Source organism: Periplaneta americana, chromosome 3, assembly GCF_040183065.1.
Source record: "Periplaneta americana isolate PAMFEO1 chromosome 3, P.americana_PAMFEO1_priV1, whole genome shotgun sequence".
NCBI lineage: Eukaryota > Metazoa > Arthropoda > Insecta > Blattodea > Blattidae > Periplaneta > Periplaneta americana.
In genome coordinates, this window is record NC_091119.1 from 155,505,386 (window position 1) to 155,533,241 (window position 27,856).

At 33.5% G+C, this 27,856-nt stretch overlaps 1 protein-coding gene across 1 annotated transcript in view; it reads left to right on the forward strand.

Annotated features, from left to right (window-relative positions):
• Positions 1-27,856, forward strand: part of LOC138696718 (ATP-binding cassette sub-family C member 4-like) — an 81,028-nt gene that overhangs the window by 46,717 nt on the left and 6,455 nt on the right. The window contains exons 12-21 of the mRNA XM_069822043.1: positions 4,618-4,776; positions 5,654-5,841; positions 8,664-8,773; positions 12,066-12,260; positions 18,045-18,124; positions 18,210-18,360; positions 21,212-21,318; positions 21,421-21,538; positions 24,447-24,617; positions 25,533-25,660. Of these exons, the coding sequence (XP_069678144.1) occupies positions 4,618-4,776; positions 5,654-5,841; positions 8,664-8,773; positions 12,066-12,260; positions 18,045-18,124; positions 18,210-18,360; positions 21,212-21,318; positions 21,421-21,538; positions 24,447-24,617; positions 25,533-25,660 (1,407 nt within the window). The remainder of the gene's footprint in view (positions 1-4,617; positions 4,777-5,653; positions 5,842-8,663; positions 8,774-12,065; positions 12,261-18,044; positions 18,125-18,209; positions 18,361-21,211; positions 21,319-21,420; positions 21,539-24,446; positions 24,618-25,532; positions 25,661-27,856) is intronic.

The following is a 27,856-nucleotide window of genomic DNA, read 5'->3' on the forward strand; positions in this document are numbered from 1 at the left end:
AATGGAGTTAGATTAGTCAACTTTGCCACATCGAAAAATTTAATTGTCAAAAGTACAACATTCCCCCATAAGGATATACATAAATATACTTGGACTTCTCCAGATGGATTGACACACAACCAAATAGATCACATCTTGATAGATAAACGGAGACATACTAGTATAGTAGATATTCGAACTTTCAGGGGTGCAGACTGTAATTCTGACCATTATTTGGTGATTGGAGAATTAAGAGAAAGATTATCAGTAGCCAAGCGAGTAGAGCAACAAGTTAATATTACTAAATTCAATATTTTGAAATTAAAGGACGAGGAAGCTAAGCAAAATTATCAGGTCGAAATTTCGAATAGGTTTGCCACTTTAGAAAGTTGCGACGAAGTTGAGAAAGAATTAGATGTTAAAAGCGTGTGGGAAAATATCAGAGATAGTATCAAAATTGCAGCTGAGCAGAGCATAGGTTATTATGAAACTAAGAAAAACAAACCGTGGTTTGATGAAGATTGTTGCATGGTAGTAGAAAGAAGGAAACAGGCAAAATTGAAATTCTTACAGGATCCAGTTGAGGAGAAGAGAGATAATTATTTCAATGAAAGACGGGAAGCAAGTCGTACACTTAGGAATAAAAAGAGAGGTTACTTGAAGGAAAAACTGAATGAGGTAGAAACAAATAGTAAGAATAAAAACATTCGAGATTTATATAAGGGTATAAAGGAATTTAAGAACGGATATCAGCCAAGGGTAAACGTGATCAAGGATGAGAATGGTGACTTGCTTGCAGACTCTCCATCAATCCTAAACAGATGGAAAAACTATTTTGCGCAACTACTAAATGTACATAGGCCAAATAGAAATGATCGGGACGAAATTGAAATACAAACTGCTGAGCCATTTATACCCGAACCCACGCTTTCAGAAGTCGAAATTGCTATAGAAAATCTGAAAAAGTACAAGTCTCCAGGTATCGATCAAATTCCAGCAGAATTAATACAAGAGGGTGGGAGTGCATTATATAGCGAAATTTATAAACTTGTACTTGCTATTTGGGAAAAGGAAATTGTACCAGAACAATGGAAGGAGTCCATAATTGTACCTATTTTTAAAAAGGGGGACAAAACCAACTGTGGTAACTTTCGAGGAATATCACTTTTGTTGACGTCGTACAAAATTTTGTCCAATATCCTTTTGAGAAGATTAACTCCGTATGTAGATGAAATTATTGGGGATCATCAGTGCAGTTTTCGGCGTAATAGATCGACTATTGATCAGATTTTTTGTATTCGACAGATAATGGAGAAAAAATGGGAGTATAAGGGTACAGTACATCAGTTATTCATAGATTTCAAAAAGGCTTATGACTCGGTTAAGAGGGAAGTATTATATGATATTCTTATTGAATTTGGTATTCCCAAGAAACTAGTTCGATTAATTAAAATGTGTCTCAGTGAAACATACAGCAGAGTCCGTATAGGTCAGTTTCTATCTGATGCTTTTCCAATTCACTGCGGGCTAAAGCAGGGAGATGCACTATCACCTTTACTTTTTAACTTCGCTCTAGAATATACCATTAGGAAAGTTCAGGATAACAGGCAGGGTTTGGAATTGAACGGGTTACATCAGCTTCTTGTCTATGCAGATGACGTGAATATGTTAGGAGAAAATACACAAACGATTAGGGAAAACACGGAAATTTTACTTGAAGCAAGTAGAGCGATCGGTTTGGAAGTAAATCCCGAAAAGACAAAGTATATGATTATGTCTCGTGACCAGAATATTGTACGAAATGGAAATATAAAAATTGGAGATTTATCCTTCGAAGAGGTGGAAAAATTCAAATATCTTGGAGCAACAGTAACAAATATAAATGACACTCGGGAGGAAATTAAACGCAGAATAAATATGGGAAATGCGTGTTATTATTCGGTTGAGAAGCTCTTATCATCCAGTCTGCTGTCCAAAAATCTGAAAGTTAGAATTTATAAAACAGTTATATTACCGGTTCTTCTGTATGGTTGTGAAACTTGGACTCTCACTCTGAGAGAGGAACATAGGTTAAGGGTGTTTGAGAATAAGGTGCTAAGGAAAATATTTGGGGCTAAGCGGGATGAAGTTACAGGAGAATGGAGAAAGTTACACAACACAGAACTGCACGCATTGTATTCTTCACCTGACATAATTAGGAACATTAAATCCAGACGATTGAGATGGGCAGGGCATGTAGCACGTATGGGCGAATCCAGAAATGCATATAGAGTGTTAGTTGGGAGACCGGGGGGAAAAAGACCTTTAGGGAGGCCGAGACGTAGATGGGAGGATAATATTAAAATGGATTTGAGGGAGGTGGGGTATGATGATAGAGACTGGATTAATCTTGCACAGGATAGGGACCGCTGGCGGGCTTATGTGAGGGCGGCAATGAACCTTCGGGTTCCTTAAAAGCCATTTGTAAGTAAGTAAGTAGTAGTAATAGTAGTAGTAGTAGTAGTAGTAGTAGTAGTAGTAGTAGTAATAATAATAATAATAATCTGTGGTGCTACACTTTGAACATGTAACTAATGCAGGGTTAAGTGAAAAAGTTTCGTTTATACTTTCCAGCTAATTGGTCACTGACATCTGCAACATAGATGTTATTTCGTTCAGTTTTGAGAACAGATGATTCGCCATCCATTGTTGTAATAAGCTACTGGTATCCCGCAATTTTTATGATCGGTCATAAACAGAGGTACAGTATTTCCTTTCCCGAATGTTGAGAGATTTCCCTAAGTCTGAAAAATTCCCAATAATTACAAAATGAGTGGCTAGGACACTGATATTTGCTACACAGATTATTTATTTAGATTTTAGAATTTAGAGTTTAGAGGCAATCTGGATCTTTCTTTTCGACATAATCACGACACTAATTATTCTCCTAAGAATATCTCCACCATAAAATATTTCATTTTGAATCTTGCATACACTACTTTTAATACTTGAATATAAGTAATTGATTAACTAGCGGACTTACTCGTGTTAATTATCATAATTAACACGAGTAAGTCCGTTAGTTAATCAATTATTTATAAAATATTTATTCGTGAAAAATGCTTAGAAAAGTAAAATGATAAATTCCAAGAGAACATCCCACGGCCCAGTACCAGGCTGTGGTCCAGCAATTGAGAAACACTGCTCTGGAATATGCCATTAAGAAAGTTCAGGAAAACAGAGAGGGTTTGGAATTGAATCGATTACATCAGCTGCTTGTTTATGCAGATGACTTGAATATGTTAGGAGAAAATCCACAAACTATTAGGGAAATCACGGGAATTTTACTTGAAGAAAGTAATGAGATAGGTTTGAAAGTAAATCCCGAAAAAGACGAAGTATATGATTATGTCTCGTGACCAGAACATAGTACGAAATGGAAATATAAAAATTGGAAATTTATTCTTTGAAAAGGCGGAAAAATTCAAATACCTTGGAGCAGCAGTGTCAAATTAAATGACACTCGAGAGAAAATTAAACACAGAGTAAATATGGGAAATGCCTGTTATTATTCATCCAGTCTGCTTTCAAAAAGACTGAAAGTTAGATTTTATAGAACAGTTATATTACCAGTTTGCAGTTTTTCTTGGGAAGGATAAATACGGCAACTTCCCATTGTTTTCCATACACCACTCTCTCTTTCGCATCTTGAAAGATACCAGGGGGCCCCAGCATGGAGATGAGGAGAATGGATTTGACTAATTAAGCCCCCCGGACTTCACTAAAATTTAACGCAAAGGTTAAATATCAGTTCTATTAGGGTTTTTGATCCAATCAGAGACCGAGAAATCCCAATTAGCCTTTACAGGAGGAGAAAAAGGAATTGGCTGGGTCACCTACTGAAGGATGCACTGGAAGGAATGGTGAATGGGAGAAGAGTTCAGGGCAGAAGAAAATATCAGATTTTAGACGACATTAAGATATACCAGTATAGATCACTTGTGGAGACTAACAGGAAGGCAGAAAATGAAAAAGACTGGAGAATGCTAGGTTTGCAGTGAAAACCTGCTTTGAGCAGAACACTATGTGTGTATGTACATAATGTATTACTGGTTGTTCTGTATGGTTGTGAAACTTGAACTCTCACTTCGAGAGAGGAACAGAGATTAAGAGTGTTCGAGAATAATATACTTAGGAAAATATTTGGGGATGAGAGGGATGAAGTTACAGGAGAATGGAGAAAGTTACCGGTACACAACGCAGAACTGCATGCATTGTATTCTTCACCTAACATAATTAGGAACACTAAATCCAGATGTTTGAGATGGGCAGGGCATGTAGCACATGTGTGAATCCAGAAATGTATATAGAGTGTTAGTTGAAAGACCTGAAGGAAAAAGACCTTTGAGGAGACCGAGACATAAATGGGAGGATAATATGAAAATGGATTTGAGGTAGGTGGGATGTGATGGTAGGGACTGGATTAATCTTGCTCAGGTTAGGGACCAATGGTTGGCTTATTTGAGGGTGGCAATGAACTCTCAGGTCTTCATAAGCCATTTGTAAGTATTATTATTATTATTATTAACAGCCGTTTATGTTACACAGTACTTACTCAAAATTTACATTTTCATAGATGTTGTAACCTTTGTCATTCAGGGGATAATTGAAGCACAAGGAACTTATGATGAAGTAATGAGCGATAAAACAGTTTATACGAAGTTGCTGGGCCTTAAAAGTTCCTCTGAGAATGAACAAGGAGAAAATGAGAAACAAATGTTACGTTTGGATAAGATGATTTCAAGACAGTTAATAGAAGTAAGTAATATACACATACTATAATAAAGAAATGTGTCATATTGTCTGATATTGTTATCTTGTTACGATACCTAACCATTATGAATCTATAAGCCTATGTCATAATGTTATGATTTTCTTGTTCATTAGATAAGGGGTATGGAAAAGATTTCCTGCATGCTAGTAAGGAAGAAATATTCTACACCTCATATTAACTTAATCAAAATAATCATACTGTTTTATTTTTCGATATTGGAGGCATAAATTTTAAAATCAACTACTATGGTACTGGTACTTTCATTTTGTTCTGTTTTGATTTTCTTATCAATGTTATGGCAATCTGTTGTCGTTTGTATTGTAACTTGCTATAGTGAATAATTGATTAATTATAAATTCCTGGTTTCTTCTTATTTTTTATTTTCCATTCTTTCTATTAAAATAAATAATACTTTTGTAGGTTATAAACAACGTTCTTATGTTACAAGATGTTCTCTTTCAGAGCACTTTTATTGTTAGGAAGGATGTTACTCAAAACATTATGTCCAGTTTCAGTAATGGTATTCAGATATTGCTCTTCTTTTGATAAAAAGAGAAGCAGAACAATCGTTGAAAAATTTAAGTAGCTCTTCCAGTTGACTGGAAAACCTAAATTACATTATATTTTGAGCGATAAATAAACTTGAAAGAATCCAAAAAGTAATGTCTCTTCAGAATTGTAGTTTTTGAATAATAAATTGCAATATAATGAATTTTAATTTTACCTTCATTACAATGGATAATCTACTATAGTCCAAATGCTAGCATTGTTTTGGGATGTTGTAAGGAGTTGAAGTTCATCCATGTGACTTGATTAGATGGTGTGAACAACTTATTAATGTTATACTTAAACTTCAAACAGGGTAACAGTGACGTACCACTAAACACACAGGAAGAGAAACTCACTCCAGAAATTTCATCCAAGATGGGATCTAACATTATAAATTACATAAAAAGTGGAGCTAACTTATATATTTTAACTTTTTCAATGTTGATGTTTATCATGGGACAAGCAGCTTTGAGTTGTGGAGATTATTGGCTTTCAATCTGGTAAGATTAATGAATTTTCAGTTGTTTTCTGCTTCCATTGTCAGTATATGAAAAATCTATTTAATATCTTACACGTCATGGGGTCATTCACCCATCTTACCTGCCTCCAGATTAATTAATGAATATGTAAGTAAGGAAGAACATAAGTGAAATAAATAAATGAATGAATAATTGAATAAATGGTTGAGTAGATGAAGTAGTGAATTAATAAATAGATAAGTGAATGCATGAACAAACAAATAAATATAATCATTACTAACAATGTTTCCTTCAGTAGGGGAGACTGTTATACCTTGAAACAGTTTTCACATTTTTTTATTTTTGGAAATGAAATTTTTAAATTAAAAATTGCTTAAAATAATTATTGATGATACCTTTACAACTTTCTGTATTTATTTTACTGTTGTACAGATCTATTAGGGATGGAAAAAATAAAATGAAGGGATATGTAGGCCTAATGTGTTCCAAGGTACAAGAAGTTCATGTATCTTGGAACATACCCTCTTGTAAGTTGGAACACATGGACTACAGGTAGGAGCATAGCTGTAAAACTGACAATCATATTTAAAATATATTTGTCATCATAAACGAAAGCAAGCTTCTCTGATTGAAGTTTTATTTCCTGGAGAAGCCATAACTGCTTCAACAGGTTTCTTCAAGATATCTGGATCAATTGGGAGCCTCCAGACGTGACATAATCTTAAAATAAAAGAAAAACAAAAATAGATAGTATCGTGTACCATGGAACATGTTCCATGGTACAAGATGTTTTGCATTCCAAGGTACAAAAGGGTGCACGTTTGAACAAATATGGCTGCCAAAACTAGAGATTCGAATAAATCATGGAAATTAAAATGTGTTATTAATCATCAGATGATAGGCAACACACTGCACTTGATTAATAGTCACAAATACAATTTGGTTTCGTCTTAGGAAATATATATCAATGAACGAAATGTTTACTTTTGGTACTAAAAATTATTTTGTCCACAGAACTCACACTTTGCAATAAATCAAACCAAAACTACTTAGCGGCTTTTCCTACAATCTACTTCAGTTTGAGTCCTCTAGGTAGCAGCAAAATTTTTAAACAAAAAATGTTCAAAGGTACACTATGCTGAAGGTACAACAGTCTCCCCTAATTGAAATTAAAATCTTAGGACTCTAATCATATAGTGCTGTCCATCTTGTACTAGAGCCAAATTTTTGTGAAATGTGTTCATATGCTACAGAAAAGTAGTATCTTCCTGCCTCAGTATTTTTAAACAGAAATAAATGGATTACTTGTCCCATAGCATTATCTTGAATAGGAAGAAAAGATAAACCACTGCCATATTATTTATTTACCGGTACCGGTATTTATTTATTTGCTTACTGACTGCCCCATTATCTCCTGGCCTAGTTGCTTCACGAGTGATCCCATATTGGTGTTACTTATGAGGGTCAAACCTGTCTTCGGACAGTTGACTAAACAACAACTTATTAATTAATTAATTCATTAATTAAATACCTCTTTGGATTACTTTATCTTTAGAGAACTTGACAAATGTACAACAGTTTTCGCAAATCAGTGAGTGAAGAATAACATGTGTGTAGAATCTTACAGAGTACCCTCTCGATTATATCTGTTTTAATGGACGGGACAAAGTGGATGATTAATTAAAAAAAAAAAAGAAGAATTTCAATTTTAATAAACTTACGTCTCTATTTCTTTCCACTAAAGTTAAGGTACCTTCAAAATCATACATTTTCCTACAACTAATTTTTTATTACCATTCTAAAAATACTAATTAGTTACTAAAATATTCAAGAAAGGGGATGTGAAATTTTTATGGTAGTTCGACGAAACTCTTGTTCTCTCCTCCTATACTAATAAGTAGATGTTCCAGCTGCCAGTAAATACTTTTACTTTCAATCTGGAACTTAAAAGTTTAGATTTTTCCTTAGGTAATCATAAATCTCTTATTCAACCGGGAGTTCAGATTGAGTCAACTATTAAGAACTTCGACTTTCTGTATCAGACTGAAATTTCTGATGATCATCAATCAAAATCAGAATGACTAGTGGAAGCATCTTCTAATCTGTCTGTTGACAGAAGGACAGGAACCTCTGGGCAATGAGGAACTGGGTGTAAAACTAATGGAAGGTTTGGATACATAGTAACTTTATTATTTTTAGACTTTAGCAATTAACATCACAACAGCAAAAATAGCAATTATCATTATAATTTGTTTATTTCCTCTATATAATTGGACCACCAAATCTGAATGCTTTATTTTTACCCTTAGATATTCTACACAACATAAATTTTGTGTGAAGCCCGTGATTTATCTTTATCTCTCAGCTTTATTCCAAAATAGACATTGTACACTTTTCTAATGAAATTACTAATACAGTATTTCTTCGGTGTTTCTCAATCAGAAACTCACTACAAATAATATTATAACAAAATTTATCTGGGCTGCTCACACAACTTCGGCTAGCCATGTTTCACAACACAATACAATATGACTAAAGTGGTTAGTGAATGATAAATCAGTACTCACCATAGTCACAGCCTTGTAGAATTTGTTTCCATTGACCACTAACATGTTAGCAGAAAAAAATCCCATTAAGAGTTAATTAATCACCAGTAAGCTTACCTATTTTGTACATGAATACTGTACAAAAAATTAATATAATTTTGTGAAGAAAAAACGGTGCACGAAATGATGTTTTGAAGTGTTGTTTTCAGATGACAGAAAATAAATCAGAGAGAGCTAAAAAAATGAATATTTCATTAAAGACCTGTGTAGTTTAATACAAACCATATTTTTTTTAAGGACAACGCAAGAAGAACGAAGATTCACTCAACTTCAGTCTGAGAGTTTTGTATTGCAAAATAATGAATCGACAACAAACAACACTTATTATTTGTACAGCACATCAACAGGTGAGGGTAACTAACTGTTCCATCGATTTCTGTAATTATAAAATATACTGTAGTGATTCTTTTTTAATGAAGAAAGCTTGAGAACTCCATAATTGTTGACATATTATCTGTTATTGATTCAAATACCTATAAGATCAGATAGCTATTAAAAGCAGCACTTCTGTCTCATATAACTACTTTGTATGGCTTCTCAAAAAAATTTAGTGTCATAAGTAACGTTACAACTATAGTATGTTTATTCTTTACAGTATAATACAGTTTCTGGTTTTGTCATTCAAAAATATTAGTTTCAGACCCATGGTCATTTAACAGAAAACGTTTGTTTTGGTCTCTTCCATCATCCCTAGAAGTTTGGTTACCAGTATGTACTGCACTCATATATGAGGCATGTAGTTGCAAAATCAGATTACTTTTTTTTCTTTTTTTTTTTTTTTTTTTTTTTTCGAAAATGAGTTAATGTTATCTATACTAATAATAAATCTGTAGCCGAAATTTTTCTGGTAATTTTCGATTTTCCAAAAATAATTGGTCCTAACATATATAATTAACTACCCTGAAACCGAAAATCGCTTTTTTTTAATTTTTGTTTGTATGTCTGTCTGTCTGTCTGTCTGTCTGTCTGTCTGTCTGTCTGTCTGTCTGCATGTTTGTTACCTTTTCACGCGATAATGGCTGAACGGATTTCGATGAAAATTGGAATATAAATTAAGTTCGTTGTAACTTAGATTTTAGGCTATATGGCATTCAAAATACATTATATAAAAGGGAGGTTATAAGGGAGCCTGAATTAAATGAATCGAAATATCTCGCTTATTATTGATTTTCATTCAAAATGTTACATAACAAAAGTTTCTTTAAAAATAATTTGCGATAAGTTTTATTCCTTGAAAAATTTTGATAGGACTGATATTTAATGAGATAAATGAGTTTTAAAATTAAAATAACTGCAATCTAAAGCCGTGTAATGAATTAAAAAACAAATGACTTCGTCTATAAGGGGCCTTGTACAGCAACAATCGAAAGCTATGAAAGATAGCCTACAGAGAATGTTTCTGTGTTTGTATGAAGTAATATCGGAAGCTTAATTAACCGATTTGTATAATTAATTATTATTTCACCATTGGAAAGTGTAGTTTCTCTAGATGGACATAATGCTATAATGTTATTACAGTAACTTCTGAGTGAATTGAGGACAGGTAAGATTAAAATAGCTTCTTATGCACAGAACACTTGATAGGCTATTCTGTATATTTGTTTCCTGTATTTCTTAAAATACCATAATTCAATGGAAACATATAGCAAGTAAAATAAAGTATACACATTAAATCTAAATGATGTCAATCTTCATTAAACTATAGTTGCATGTAATAAAAATTAAGAAACATGTTAAAGGAATTGTCATTGCACCAAATGAGTCATCTCTGGACCAAAATGATCGCATTTTAATTATATAAATACAATTTAAATTAAGTAACATATTAAACGATTTATCCTTCTATCAAACACGAATGTTCCCTGGATCAAACGTCCTATTTTAATTATGTAATTACTTTATATTTATTTCTAACGGGTGCAGCGGAGTGCATGGGTATGGCTAGTATTTCATATGATTCTACAACTGGTATAGCACTGTTATGCTCCAAAGCCAGATACATCATATGGATTTGTATGATGAAAGAATAGTATTGGTTGTAAATTCTTGGCTCCATGCAAACTTTTTTCCTTCATACTGAAAAATTATGTTTTAGTGATGTATCTGATTTTGCAACTAAACGCCTCATATCATACTGCCTCCTACAACGAAAGATAGAATGATACTGGTACTCAATGTGATCTGTTTTCAATTTTCAATTCTTACAAGTCATTCTTCTCCTGCTCCCTCGTCTTCTTCCTACTGCTTCTCTACTTTCTCTTTTTCACCACCATTACTATTACCATCACCATCACCACTACCATCACTCCATTCAACTATCATAACCACATTTGATTCGATAACCTGAAATATTGATCTGAATGAAGGCAGGGAGAGCAACTGTGAATTGTTCAATGGTTGAGCAGTTTGGACTTTTTCCATTGCTAATTTTCAGTCAGAGAGATTAGCTGTTTGTAACGATCCCCACAGTAGGTTTTCACCTGATGATGAAGAGAGATCCACTCTTTGAAACGTTGTGTTACAATTTTGAAAGTTAGCAATGAAAAAACAAACAGTCCAAACAGCTCAACCATTAAACCTGTAATATTATATTAATGTGATATTAAATAAGAAGGGACCTGCATTTTTCGTGTTTGCAATAAAATCTACTTTTATTTAAATATACCGATAATAAAATGCTTAGAAAACTTTATAAGCTTTATATATGTTAATAAACTAAAATTTAGGTGTATTTTTTCTCAAATTAACGCGAAATCGAACAATAACGCAAATTTGTCAGAATTATCAACTTTATGCGAAAATAGCGCGAAATCACAAATGTTTTTTTTTTTTTTTTTTTTTTTTTTTCGATTTCTATTAGTTTTTCCACTGCCATACAAGTTGTATTCAGCACTTGATTCAATAGGATTCAATATTAGCAGTAATGTGAATATGACTACAGTGAGAAAGATTAAATCTATTCTGTTCTTTAGAAAACAAATGATTCAGTGATCATTCAAGGGTACAGTGAACTTCAAGAGCAAACCAATCAAATTATATTGCGAGATGGAAAGACAAATATTGTGAAATTTTTTACTAGTTTGCTTCACAATCACCGTGAATTTACTAGCAGAGTTCTTTAGTCAATTTGGTATCCGTGTGCCAATGTTGACAGTGAACGATTCTTCCTACTCAAAAATCTTGAGCAACTTGCATTACAACAGGAAAGAAGATAATGTGAACACTATGACAGTGTTCTCCTTTGACAGCTAACACAAAATAATGCATTTTGCTTTAATGACAATGTGCCTATTTAGTTATATGAAGTAACAAATAATGGTTTTGTTTATTAAAAATTCAATATTGTCCTTCGATAATTGAATTACATGCATGAAGATTTCTTCTCGTGACATCTTTTAAAAACCTCTAAAAATCCCAAAATTCTTTAAATGTATGATATTATGGAATCACCGAAAACCTGTAAAAATGACATAAACGTTTCTTAAAATACACCTAAATCCATTAAAAAATAACGCGAAATCGTTAAAAATAACACCGATTTTCACCAAAAATGAAAATAAAGATGCAGGTCCTTATAAATAAGTATTAAGTAACAATTATCTAATTGACTCAAGTGGATTATCAATAATCTTTTTACAGATTTCCTCCCACAGTTAGACACAAGAACCAGCTTGTACATCTACTGTGGACTGATTTTATTGCAGTTTCTCGGATTTCTTTTGGGAGCTATATCTCTCATTTTCTTTGCTAATCAGAGTTCCAAGCTGTTACATAATTCCATGTTTAATTCTGTAATACGAACGAGAATGCGTTTCTTCACCATCAATCCATCTGGTAAAATAATTTTTTATCTCATATTTGACCCTTAAGAATATAAAAGCGAAATATTAGCAAACAAATTATAAGTGTATGAACTTTCTTAGGATGAGGTTTATGCAGTATTTGTTTTTAATATCACCCTGAATTTACGGACATGTCTACTTGTGAATTACATTTCTAATACAAAAAAAATTGTTAACACAATCTCAAGGGAAGAAATGGAACTCTCTGCATTATAATCCACAGTTAATTCCCGATTTACCACGCAAATCGTCTGTAGCTGCATTTAGATTGGCAACAGGCCATGACTGTTTGGCCAGATACCTGCATAGAATTGGAATATATCAGTCCCCTAACTGCCCATTGTGCAATTCAAATCAAGAAATGGATTCGGAACACATCAAAATCTGTGCTTCAATGGCTAACCATGACAATATCTTTGAAAAGTATTGGAGTGCAAGAGGCCAAATGACTTTATTGTCAAACGCCTGGCATTTACAAAAGAACAACAACAATATTTCTAATACTAAGAGAACAAAGTAAATTGTACACTGTATGTGAAAACGAATTTTTTTATTCATATCCCTCGAAAGTAGTTCACCAGCATCAATTCAGCTTTCTAAATCGTGAGAATTTTGATCTAATTTTTATTTATTGCAATAAATAAGACAATGTATATCTTTACATTTTCAAATTATTGTTCAAAATATGTCAAATATATATATAACGAATTTTTTTATGGACTTTCTTTAATAGTATGGTGAAAAAAATGTTTAAATATCTCTAATACTTTTCGAGTTATGATCTAATATGTGAGACTGTGTCCGATGATTTGATCATTTAAATATGGTAGTATAGTATAGTATAGTATAGTATTTATTAGCTGTCGTTATAGCAAAAGCTAATGACATTGTCGAATTATAAGTATGAAATTATCGTACTAAAATGAAAAATATTCTATTACATCACTAAAGATAAAACAAAATGATCACAAATACTCCTTAGAGTTTACAATTGAGAGTCAAGATTATCAAAAATAGGATAATAACTAGATGAAAAATGTAACACACTAATCACAAATATTATTTCATATGCTCTGCTTATATACAATAAAACAAGAATTAACTGAACAATTTATGAGAATTTCCTAATATATTACAAAATAATAATAAAACTCAGAGAAAGAAACCTAAAAAATATCTGCAGCTTGATTTTCTAACTCAAAAAATTCTTGCACAGAATAGAATGGGTTTCTAAGAAGCCACATTTTCACTTTGACTCTGAATATGTCTAGTGACACTTCCTGTGCTTCTTGTGGTAACATGTTGAATATCCTACAGCCCAACATGTTAAGGACTCTTTTAACTTTGGATAGTCTGCAAAATGGTATGTCCAGTTTTTCTTTATTACGAGTATTATACTCATGTTCATCCATCCTACTGGTGAAGCCATAAAGATTTTTCTTGATGTAAAGAAGGAGTTCCAGAATATATTCATTAACAACTGTTAAGATGGACTCCTGTATGAACAGTGGTTTACAATGTGCTTTGCTTGGTACCATACTTCTGTGATAATTCTTATTGCTTTCTTCTGAATCAGTAGGACTTCAATAAGTTTATTGCTGTTTCCCCACACCAGGATTCCATACTTCAATATGCTATGAAAAAAAAAAACAAAATAAGCACTTCTTAGGTACTGCCCGGGTACTTTGTCTCTAATTACTCTTAAGAGGTACAGGACTCTGGATAGTCTCCGAGAGATATATTCAATGTGGCAATCCCATGTTAGTTTTGTATCAAGATGGATATCAAGCAGTGGCGGTTCCTCCATGGAACAGAGGGAACAGGCTGTTCCCTTCCTCCCTGCCCCCTTAACTGAGATGTGAGATATACTTCATGCTATCTAAAGGATAGGCTACTTGCAGTTTTCGAAAAGCTAAAACAGCTATCGTTAGCAGGCTTATTGCAGTGAAGTGAAAACGAGTCGAGCCCTTCTCGTCTGCTGTGCGTGATGATGTGAGTGGGAGTCTCAAGCAATGTTTCCTCCGAAGCAGGCTCGAGCGGGCACGAACTTACCCGAGTATCGCTGGAAGCTGTAGAGTTACCTCTTCCCTCGCGGAGTATTGAGAAGTGTGGAATGTACTCTTTCATCAAGCTAGTTTATTTATATAGTGATAATTAGGAAAACAATTTAAGTTTTAAGAGTTTTTCGTGTGACATAATATTGTGTGTGAAATTATACAATAGTTCTTAAAAAAATCGGTACAATTTACGCATTCACGGTCTGAGTTAAATCTGACAAAATAATGGCAATGGAACAGGTGACTCCTGCCTGTTCCAACTTTAACGAGACCGAGCGCGAGCGCCCTGATGCGAACCAAGACAGCGAGTGTTGTGTTATCGATCAGCTGAAGTCGAGAGCGTTTAGTTCGATCAATTTTGCTGAGGAAAGCGCGGTTATTTTGAATGGCAAAAGGTACTCCTCTCCTTACATAACTTAAAACTAAAACAAAATCTTATACAAGACATGGGCATCCCAAGACATTTTCAAAGTAGTTACTATAATTCTGTGAAATGGTTAACTGGTTGCTCCTCAAGCGGTAAATTGTAGGTTTAATTGAGGTTTATTTATTTTTAGTTAAGTGTATTATATATTTAGGCCTAATAATAATAATAATAATAATAATAATAATAATAATACCATATCATTAATTTGTTTTACATTAACACATTCTTTTTTGATTAAGTTGTAAAAGAAGTAAAAAAAAAAGAATTGGTAATGTGCTAAATCATAATACAGATTATTATTATTATTATTATTATTATTATTATTATTATTATTATTATTATTATTATTATACTTACAAATGGTTTTTAAGGAACCCGCAGGTTCATTGCCGCCATCACATAAGCCCGCCATCGATCCCTATCCTGTGCAAGATTAATCCAGTCACTATCATCATGTCCCACCTCAAATCAATTTTAATATTATCCTCCCTATACGTCTCTGCCTCCCCAAAGGCCTTTTTCCCTCCGGTCTCCCAACTAACACTCTATATGCATTACCAGATTATTATTATTATTATTATTATTATTATTATTATTATTATTATTATTATTATTATTATTATTATTATTAGTGTTGATTCTGACCTGTTCCCCATCGACAAATAGCACCGCACGCCACTGATACCAAGTAATTTTACTGACTTTTCTTCAGACCCTTCTTCTTTTTTCAATGTCAAAATTAATTTTTGAGTCTCCTCCTCGTTTAAAATTAATTTATTTGCTCTGAACCATTCTGCTGCTTCCACAACTGTATTTGAGGTTAGCTGACGCAGTTCTGCTGCACTAGTCGAACATGTTATGAAACAGTGGCGGCTCGTGAACTTGTGGACTGGCGGAGCTGTAGTAGATTTTGGTACATACAAATTTCACTTCTTGATATTATTACTAATAAGTATAGGACAAAAATAAATGCACTACATATCGAAAAATCAAAACTTCCTGGCTTAGTTGGGAGATGTCTGTGGCATCATTTGCCATAATCGCTAAAAAAAAAAAACTAATACTATCGATTTCAGTCTGAATTTCAGATCGGCAGACACTCAACATGCAATCTACCAGTTCATTCTGAATTGTTTTAGAACTACCTTTAAACAGTGGCATGTTCCAATGATTTTTGAGAGGCTCGTGTAGATCACTAACGAACTGTAGCAACCCACGAAATACACCAGGGTTCTTCGAATCGTTTTTTCATCATATCCCCTAAGGGGAAGTTCAGATTGGCCACAAAATCAATATTTTTAAAATAATTTCACGATTTTTTCTCATTTCTTGATTATGTTTGAGAATGTTTGTTCTGTTCGCTTCACTTAGTTGCGCAGCAATGTTAGTTTTGCCTAACATTGCCAATGAAACAACATTTTTCAGGTGAGACAGCGAAGATTCGTGCTTTTTAATTTTTAGGGGCAAATGTCCTAAATCTGTCGCACCACTCCTATCACCACCGAAGAGGAGGCAAGGAAAACAAAATACAGAATTTTTTTTGTTCACATCCACGTAACCACAAATGCTTAGCGTAAATTTCATTGTTATACTTCCTTACATACTGTATATGCACTATTTCGGCTGGATGAAGCTTGAGTAAGATTTAAGTCGGGTAATGAACGACCATTTAATTTCACTTCATTACATCAATCTTCTCCGCAAGGGAAAGTTGAGAAAAATAAAATTAATATTCTGTAATTCACACACACTCATGCTTGCACATTTGCACTGGTTAAGTTAGAGTACTAAGACGTCACACCAAAGCAATGTTCTAAAAGTGGAAAAGAAGTCTCTTTCGTATTTTTCGTGCTATATTAAAAGGATTCTACTCGTGCAATCATTATGAGTTAAGGCAAATATTAGGTTCTGCTGGAGGCTGGATATATACGTAATAATAAGGCAAAAGAGAATATTAATTTCGTTATATTAACTCAATAAGATTCTATGTAGCATTACAATAGCGGTGTGGGAGTGGAGGAAAGATCTTTCCTTGTCGCCTGGCTCTGCAAGCCACTGCAGCGAAATATGGGTTTTAAACAGCTGCAGTTTCCCTCTGATTCCCTTCACCTCTCTACCCCCTGACCATGCAAGAGACACTCTCTATGAGCTGTCCCACTCTGCAGATCCCAGGACGACTTTGAATGCAGTGTCAATTCCAATACAGTCGATGTGCAAAAAGGTTATGCATAAGATAATAGTACATATTCCTGGCCAGATGAAATATAAAGCAATCTATCAATAAAAGCTGTAACAATTCTTCTACAAATTAAAATAAATATTATTTTTATTTTCCTGTCAAAGCAGGGAGTGCTGCAGCTCCGCAGCTCTTGTGGACGGGCTGCCCCTGTTATGAAAGAAGTGTCATCTGCATATAATGTTGATTTGGCCATAATGTTGTAACTTAAATCATTTACAATAATTAGGAATAAGAAAGGTCCTAAGATGGAACCCTGTGGGACACCATGTTGCACTTCTCCTTCAAAAGACCTGACTCCTTGAATTTCTACGATTTGTTTTCTACCGAACATGTACGATGAGAGAAGATCCAACTCCCTTCCATTTATACCATAGTATTGTGGACAAAACTTCTCATCTTCAGTAAATTTGCTGCTCTTTTCCGTAAATTATTCATACTGGGGAACAAACCCTGCCATTAGTACTGTTTTTCATTTTAAGTTCTTTTTCATTAATAATTCTTTATGTAAAAAAAAAAATAACTCTGATAATGGCAGAACTTATTTAGGAGAACGGATTAAAAAATATTCATAATTGTACAAGATATCAGCGAAACTAATTTTCCCTGCACAAATTGCACCCCCCAATTTGGAAATATAATTACCTTTACCAATAAAAGTTTTTTTTTTTGGATTACAGAAATTGTTGATTAATCTAGAAGTTTTGTGTAATCACTGTACAAAATTTCAGAGCAAAATTAATTCAGGTGTAGGTACATACACCCATAAATCTAAGTCAGAAATGCAATCATTGCAAGTCTTTCTTCATATAATATTCAGAAGAATTTTTTGTAGTTCTTTCTTTAAAGAATTCTCGAAAAGATAGATGTTTCTCAAATTCTAAAATAATTAGCTAATAGTGTTTCAGTTTCAAAAATTTCTGTGCATTGTTATTGAAATTATCATGCTACAAATGTTTAATGTTTAGTGAAGTAACTGTAGGATTTTAAGTTCCCATCATTAAAAAACAATGAAATACTGAAAGTTAAATTAAATTACGGTCTTAAATTTTTCAGGTCGCATCTTGAACAGATTTTCGAAGGATACGGGATGTACAGATGATTACGTTCCAAGAGGAATACATTCATTTTTACAGGTTGGTATTTCATTCAGTTCTGAAGTGTTAACATGATTTTAACTATTTCTTCATTTATATAGTGTTCATTCTTGTCTTATTTCAGACATTCGTGTTGCTAATTGGATCTCTGATTGTTATATCAACTCACCATTATATATTGCTGATTTCATTGGTTATAGTGTGTGCTATAACTGGCATGATATGTCGACTCTATCTCATGGTGGCCAGCGAAATCAAAAGGGTGGAAGGAATTAGTGAGTAGCCTGCAGAATCAAATAAATTATTTAATTGCATGACTTTCTCCTTCTTGCTTCTGTTACGAAAATTAGAGTACAGAGAGTTCCTGTGCAGTCCCACGCCAACCTCTACCTAACAAAATCTGTTGTTGGGTGGCAAGTGGTCATACGCCGACATGCAGATAGGTCCGTGCACGCTTCACTATGCAGACCAGTCCCACTCCACCCTTTACTGCTTAGCTTGCTCACGACAGGCACTTCTCACTACAATCATTAAGCTGACGGGACATTACTACCTGGAACTGGTCTGCATAGGAACTCTCTGTACATCCACACAGGAAAGCTTTTGTTAACTTTATTTATTAATGTGTTTATAAATTGTTCATGTTTATTAACATTTTTGTACGTTCTAGAACAAAATCGATTGTTCATTAACTCTGTTTGTTTATAAATAAATTTCAGAAGCTTTTCACATGAATACTTCTTTAAAATCAGACTGACTCATGGGGTACCAGGATGGAAACGGTGATGAAACATTCGCAGGGTGATCCATCCCAACACTATTACTTCGTGTCTAGTAACACAATTCAAGTAAATGTGTTGAACAGGAACCTTGTATGCACCCCCCCCCCCCAAAAAGTGAGTTCACTTTATCCCTATAAAAAAAAAATCTTTCCTGAATCTTCTACAAACACGTCTTATTATCTAAAGACATGTATACAAATTTTACAAGAAGATATTTAAATACCTCTTATGCAAGATATTAAAATGTTTTTTTGCTCTCCTGTAAAATTTAAAATTTTGACATATGAGGTTGCTGTTCAACACCATCAATATGAAACAATTAAGATTTAAATTTAATTATAAAAATTAGGTGGCACCCAGGTTTCACCCAGGGACCTCTTGATCTGTAGTTGAATGGTCTACCCTGGGCTATACCATCACTTGATTTTTAATATGATGAATTTTACTGTTACAATGAGGAGGAATACAGAAAATTTGATTCTGTCTTTGTAGCATATTTCTTTGCCACACTTTTCAGCAAGCTTTATTTTTGTGTATCATTTTGCAGGAAATAGTAAATTCTGCACTCGATACTTTCTACTTTCTTAGATTCATGCTGTAAACTTCTTTAGCACTTAATATTGGTGTAGACAGAATATTAAAAAGTTAACTAGAAGACATTTACTAACCATTCATAGCAAATGCTTCTATTAAAATTGTTAATGCAAATTAGTTAGTTAATTAGCATAAGTGTAACCGTTTTTTAAGTGGGCACCAATTTTTTGTTTGTAATAGTGGTTACATTACCCACTCAAATCTAAATCTAAAGAAAACATTTTAAGCAGAGAAAACCCTCTAACCTTCGAACCAATTAACATTCAACAAGATTTAGAAGAACCAGTTACAAAATCTGAAACTTCCAAACCTGTACCGGTACTAAAGGCGCTAGCATTAGAAGCTGTGAACAATAGATACCCACCAGAAGAATGGTTACATATCTACACAGATGGGTTTATTATCGATAACAACTCAGGATCAGGAATTACGTGTGCGTTATTCTCATTTTATCAACCAGCAGGATATCATACAACAAATTTTGATGCGGAAATAATGGCTATTCATATCTCACTCCAACACCTACTGTACAGAATAGATAAATTTCAAAATGCTGTCATTCTCTCTGACTCTAAAGCAGCATTATATGCAATAAATTCATATAAAATGATGTTAATCCAAATTAAAGAATGTCACAAAATGATCCAACAACTTAAAAAACTACAGAAAAGAATTCAATTGCAATGGATACCTGCACATTGCGGAATTGCTGGAAATGAAACTGCTGACTTTCTTGCCAAAAAAGGATCCAATTTAATTCAGAATACAAATACAAGCCTACCTTTTACATCCATCAAAAGACTAATTAAAAATAAATATAAAATCAAGCAAAACCAAGCACTATGTACCAAAGCCAAAGATAAAAAATGGAGCATTTTAATAAAAAAAAAAAACAGAAATTATTCCAGAAATCCCACGTAAATCTGCAGTAGCAAAATTCAGACTGCTTACAGAACACGATTATTAAGCCAAACACTTGAGTAAAATAGGAATTCACACAAATCCAAATTCCCCTCTATGCAACAAAGAAGAAGAAATGACTGAAGATCATCTAGAAACCTGTGAAGTTCTACCTGATGGATCCACCACAGAGAAATATTGGAGAGCAAGAAACTAATGGCTTCGTTGCCAAAGCCCGGCATTAGATAACAACAACAACAACATTGTTAATGAATGTTAGAAATAAGATATTTAACGAATAATTTGAATTGATCTGAATGAAGAGGGGGAGAGCAATGGTGAATTGTTCGTCATCAGGTGAAAACCTACTGTGGGGATCGTTACAAACAGCTAGCCTGTCTGACTGATTGACGACTGTCAGGTCGGTGTGAAATATAAAGACGAAACACACGATGTCATGGGCTGTTGTAACGTGAAATATATAGAATGAAAAGAAGAATTTTGTGATTGTAACTAAACTAATTATATGTCACAATAACATAAACAACAAGGAATAATAGACACTAATAACCAACAGTGGAAATAGTGAAATGATGAAAAATAGGAAATAAATAAATGAGCGGTGAAACAATTAAACTACTACTGCCATTTGAAATTGTGATTTTTTAATATAGAGGAAATAGACGCAACAAAAATTCATGTTAAGAAACAATGCAACAGAAATAATACACTGAAAAGTAATTTAGGCTTATTAGAAATGAAAAAAACCTTAGGTTTCTATAAACACTGCAGGAATCACGAAATCTTTGACCACGACAATAAATAATATGTGTTCATTCTGTGTTAACAGCCAAAAGTCCTGTGTTCACACATGTAAATGCCACTGTTCAAGGGCTTGCTACTGTACGAACTTTTGGAGCACAACATGTTCTTAGTCGGGAATTCGACAAACATCAGGTTTGTGACCATCTCTTGTTTCCAGAATTATTGTTGTAAACTTTCAAATATTGAATGTAAGGTTCCTGACAGGTAATTAAAATACAATTCACTGTATTTCAGGATGTACACTCCTCGGCTTGGTTTATGTTCATAGCAGTTCAAACCACTTGTGGCTTTTATGTGGATTTACTATTCTCCTTATTCACAATTGTGGTAGTATTCGTCCTTTTATATACAGGTAAAGTTTTAATCAGAAATCTTCTTTCAGTCAAAATTGATTTCATTTATGTTATATCTAATTTATGAAGAGTGGAATTAATAGGAAGTAATATAGCATTAAAAGAATTAATTTGTATCATTTTAGCCCCATTTTTATCTAAAATTGGTTGAGAAATCAGATAACTTTCGCTAATTTTAATAAAATATTATTATTATTATTATTATTATTATTATTATTATTATTATTATTAATAATAATATTATTATTATTATTATTATTATTATTATTATTATTATTATTTATTATAAAAATGGCCCTTAATGAGCTACTAGCTTTACAAGTTTGTAATGTAGCAGTAACTTGTACTTTTTATATAATTACCGTTAAGATATATAGAGATATTCCATTACAATAGCTGATGCAAAGTTTTCAGTCTAAATAATATCTGCGCATTTGTTTAATGTCTTATAACTTATTCCATAGTAAGTTCTATTCTGTTTTATATTTAAATTTTTATAGTTGGCATCAATATCAGTGAACCCATTACATTCTGGACAAAACTCCTGCATTTATGTTGGTGAGCTACTTTCGAGAGACATAAAAGAAAAAAATTCTTAGTTTTCATTTACAGTGTATAATTTAATTTTTGTTTTCTGAATAGTACAAAATATATAATTCAAAAGTAAATATGTTCGTAAATTTAGGGTTATATTCGAGACTTGTTTCGTCTTCTTCTTCTTCTTCTTCTTCTTCTTCTTCTTCTTCTTCTTCTTCTTCTTACATGCTTCCAGTAAGGGATTCCAATGGTACGATATTTCCAATACATTGAAGGTGTTTGCTTTGATTGTTGTTATTTACGTAAAGGATTAATTTACAATCAATATTGTTATTTAGTTTGTCTTGTAGATTGTAATTAATCATTCTTTGCGTGTTCGATAATTTCATTTGCATTCCATTAGTACAGTATGTACCAGTACCTATTGTAATATTTCCTCGTCTTGCTGACATGGTTTTAAGCTAGGATGTAGAGATTTTGGAGCTGTAATATAATGGACTAATTCTTATATAGAGTGGTCCATATAAACCTTTCACATTTTGATCAGTTATAACTTCCTAACAGAAAAATAGCAAACCCGTGAATTTACTTCTGAAGCATACAGTAATTGTAGGAGAATCAAACTCATTGTGTCTCTACCTGTCACTACAAATGTTGGAAGTGTCCTACACCTTCATTCAAACAGAATTGTACCGTTGCACTATATTCTGTGACGGTTGCTGAAGTGTATTGTTGTCAATGTTATTAAAGACTGATTCGCAATAAACCGGGAACGGAAACGACAACGAGAACGAGAACGAAAATCATGTTAAAATAAATATATTTAAATGTGAGCATTCATAATAGCTCATTGTGAATGCTTACATTAAAATACATTTATTTTAACAATATTTCCGTTCTCGTTCTCGTTGTCGTTTCCGTTCCCGGTTTATTGTGAATCAGCCTTAACTTCATTCCTGATGTTTTTTTCGAAGCTGAGGAAATGTCCTTGGATGATTTTACATCCAAAGCAAGAGGACTAGGCCTATATTATATCTAGTTTTCTTGATCCAAAGAAAGAAGTCTGGGGAGGTTACGTCCAATGATCTGAGGGGGCACATGAGTCTTTGAAATTATGTGATCACTGAAGAAGCTGGTTATGAACTTCATGGACTCGTTGGATGTGCTGGAAGTAGCCCTCAATGAACTCTATGTCATCAATGTGTTCCTCGAATTTTGTAAAGATACCATCATAAACCTCTGATTTCATTGTCTCGTCGAAGGAAATGGAGCTAGTAATTCTTAAGACGCTATGTACCAGATCCAGGGTTGCCAGATTTTAGATTTTCCAAGGAGGGACATCCTTTTCCCAGCGGTAGGCCTACCTAATAAATATTTATGTTCAGTCTTTGAGAGTGATGTGAGTATGGGCAGAGTTGATATGCCATAATTGAACAAATAAAGAAAAGAGAGAGAGAGAAAACATTATTCCTTTATATGAAGTTAAAAACTAATATGGTTATAAAAATTGCCATTTTAATAAAAACATTATAGAATTTGCTTCCTCTTTGAATTTATTGTTAAAGTACAGTACTCATCTACCCTAAATTTTTTATTTTCCTTGAAAAAAAAAAAAGATTTTTTTTTTATTTTTGTGTCATCTGAAAGCTTGAATTGTCTAGTTTTCAAAAATATATCAGTTTTATCCCTAAGATGTCTGGTTAATTAATTAGCTGAGTTTTTATAGACCGGAAGCACTCTTTCTTTAAACAGGAAGTGCAGTTCTGCAAGTGTCAGTCCGTCACATTCTGTCAATTTTATATATTTTTCATGTAATCAGGGTGCGAATTAAGATTTATAATGAGGAGGAGATAGATTCCTAGATAGACAATACTATTATTATTACTATTATTACTATTATTATTATTATTATTATTATTATTATTATTATTATTATTATTATTATTATTATTATCTTAATTGGATATGGCTCAATGCTTGGTCACACTGAGTTGCTTGTTTTGCATCTTGATCATAATAATAATTATATCCATGAGCAGGCTTAAGATAAGATGTGTAATTCCTAAGTTATTGATTGTTGTCAGTTTGCCGGTGATGATAATACATCAATATTATTTCCTTTGCTTACTTTATATATTATAAAGTCTACTCTATTAAAACAATTATATTTTGTGAGGGGGGGGGGGATAGAAGCTATCCCTGGCAGGGATGTTAACATGAATTTATGAGAGGAGGATAACTTACCAACAGAGGGGGAATACGTAATTGCATCAGAATCCAGGTTCTATAGTAATTAGAAAGTTTTCTTTCTGAAGCAGTACCTATGGTAAGAATATGAAGATGAAGAGTTTCTTATTTTTTTCCTTTCAGATTCATCCGGAGAAAAAACAGGTCTTTTAATTTCATTGTCTTTGACTGTGGCAAACCTAGTACAAGTAGGGTTGAGAAGGTTTGTTGAAGTAAGTACTGACTTAGTATCAGTAGAGCGCATTGTAGAATATACACGACTGGAGGAAGAACCATTGTTGGAATCTATGCCAGGTATGATTGTTATTATTTTCGTATCTTTCTATTTTCTCTACCTCTTCTTATTCCTCCCTTTTCACTGCTTGTCATCCTTCTTCTCGTAGTTCTTTTTCCTTACAATCCTTTCTTCTCATCTTCATTTGACTTCTCTCTGAAAGAAATCATTCCCTTCTTCACTTAAGAACTCAAAGTGGCAGAGATTAAAATAAGATTAAACTAGGGAAAGAATAAAGAAAGTTTACAGATATTAAGCACACACCACTTAAACAACTCAGAAGCATTTCAGTGATGAATTTAAATACTATTATAGTCACAATCATGCCATGGTATGAAAGAAAAATTTCACAACCTCGAGCGGGAATCGAACCTGCGACTTCCTGTTCTCCGGTCAGGCGCTCTATCACTGAGCTATCGAGTTCGTCTCACGCCAAAGGCTTGGAATCATCCTTTCATACTGGCGACTCTGTTATAGAGTACTGTCCATAGCGTCTGATCTAGTCAGCACTGCTTATGGGTTGCTCGAGGTTGTGAAATTTTTCTTTCATACCATGGCATGATTGTGACTGTAATAGTATTTAAATTCATTAATATGTCACATCAACGGACGTGTATACGTCACCAAACATCGTAAGATGAAGATTACATTTCAGTGATGTTCAGGTAAAGTGGATTAAGTTATTTTTTCTGCAAATCGAATTCTGTTTCCCAGGTGAATACACAAGTTAAATTCTACAAGTGGGTGTGCAAAAAAACAAAATAATACTAGCATTTGATGTGTTTTGTGTAGAAAATTATTGGCAATAAGGGTTCGAAGTTTAATTTTAATTTTTCTCAAAACTCATTTCTATGACTTATCTTCCTTTACTCAAACATAATCGATTTATATTTAATATTCAATTTAAATTGACAAAACGCAACATCATTTTCCAGACAAACAAACTCCAGCAGAATGGCCAACAACTGGACGTATTGACTTTAATAATATTAATCTGAAGTACAGTGAAGTAGGACCAACAGTTCTGCAAGACCTTAACATAACTATTAATGCAATGGAAAAGGTAATTTAATATTTATAAGTAGAATTATTCTAAGTAAGGAATTTAGTCAAACTGCAGAATAAATATAAGATAAAAAGGTAAAGTCATCCCTATTTCAGGCCATGGAGGTCCCATAGAGTGGAGGGAGGTTAAGGTTCCCACCTGTACAATCGACAGGGATATCAGTTGTATGTGTCTGCTAGGGAGATATCCCTGATACCGGTACTCATTTCTGTTAGAGGCTGAGTAACAGGGCCATAGTTTTGCCTGTAAGATTACACACAATGGAGAAAACCATGATCCCATCGGGAATCGAACCCGTTACTTTAGTGACAAAGTTGCTCAGAATTTATAAATATTAAATATGGAGTTCTCCAGGGGTCAGTTTTAAGTCCATTATTATTTTTAGTTTATACTAATAATTTAGCATCAACCATAAATAAATTTATCCCAGGTAATCTCATTTGCAGATAAAGTGTGATTGTCTCAAGTAAATAATACGATCTCTTTATAAACACTTCTAATACAGTGCTAAGTTTAATGAATGGATGGTTTAGAACATATGAACTTAATATTGATAAAAACCAATGTGATCAAATTTAGTACGTCTACATAATAATAGTTCTCAGTTTCCCTACCATATTAGATTGAGTGGAACTGATCTCAAAGAATCTACTAGCATAAAGTTTCTTAGTTTGGAATTGGATAATACTTGAATAGAAAAACACACATAGAATGTCTTCTTCTTCTTAGGCTCTACAACCCTGAGTGGGTTTTGACCGCTTGGATGACAGCTTTTCATCTTGATCTATCCGCCTCTAATTCTTTCCATTCTTTCTTTTTTTCAATTCTTTTCTACTCTTATAGTTTCTAAGTTCTTTGTAACTCTGTCTAACCATCTTAATTTTGCTCCACATAGAATATATTATTCTAAATAAATTGAGCTCTGCCTGCTATGCGTTAAGATCCTTGTCTTCTATTGACGGTATAAACACACTTACTGTTGCCGCGCCACGAGGTGGCAGAGGCAGGGCAGGGGAAAGCCGATTAACAATACTATGTGCATGCGTCATAGTTTTACCCCCCCACCCACACCCCGCCTAGAACGTTTCTCTTTCATCCTGTGGCGTGACAACTGTAAATTGGCCTACTTTGTATTGGCCTGCTTTCATGTTATAATGAAATACATATGGATTAATATTCTTTGGTACCGGTAACTCTTCTGAAGCTGAAAATATTTTTGTTTTAGAAAAGAGAGTCGTAAGAATAATGAAAGGACAACCTATAAAAAAATCAAAATTTAAAAATCTTGACCCTACCTTGTGAGTACATTCTTTCCCTGATAGTGTTTTGTGTTAAAACTCAGCTGTTATAAAAAAAGGACTTCATTATTCACGTAATTAATGCATTGCCTAATTTTCGTAAAGCTATGAGGGGCCAAGGCAAAAGATTCAAAATAGAATTAATAAAATTTCTCTGTACTCATATCCATAGGCACCTACATTTATTTTAAGCACGAGAGCATGAAGGGATGGATGAGTTGTTTGTTGTTGTTTAGTCAGCTGTCCGAAGACAGGTCTGAACTTCACAAGTGATACCAAGTAGGCACCACTTATGAGGCAACTAGGCCAGGAGATAATCGGATAGGATGGCTAGTTCTTTTTCCCTTTCATTGCATACATCGTCGACTAGCTACATATTACACTAGTCAGACTTCAGATGCATACAAATAAACCGGGAACGAGCACCAGAACGAGAATGGGAAGCAGAGAACGTGAAGGTGAAGATTTTTTATTCACAATAATCCGAGAACGGAAACGGCTGTGTATATTGACATATATGGCAATAACGATACATAAAAATCAATATTACGCATTCTTATGTCATTTGTGTATAACGTAGCATATATTGAAAGTGATTCTACTGAATTTCTGGGTTAGTTACAAGCAATGGATGAAGAAGAAATTATGTCACGGCTTCCTTGCTACAAAATATACGACAACCAAATGGCTTTTTTATAAAAGAGTGAATTTAGTAGGCTGTGATTGGAAACGAGAATGGCAAAGTTAAAACTTGGCCAACTTTTAAGTTCCCATTCCCGGTCTCCGGCAAGGTTCTCATTATGTATTTTAACAATTTTTACGTTCTCGTTCTCGTTGTCATTTCCATTCCCAATTTATTATTGACCAGCCTTTAATTGATGAATTGTTTATGATT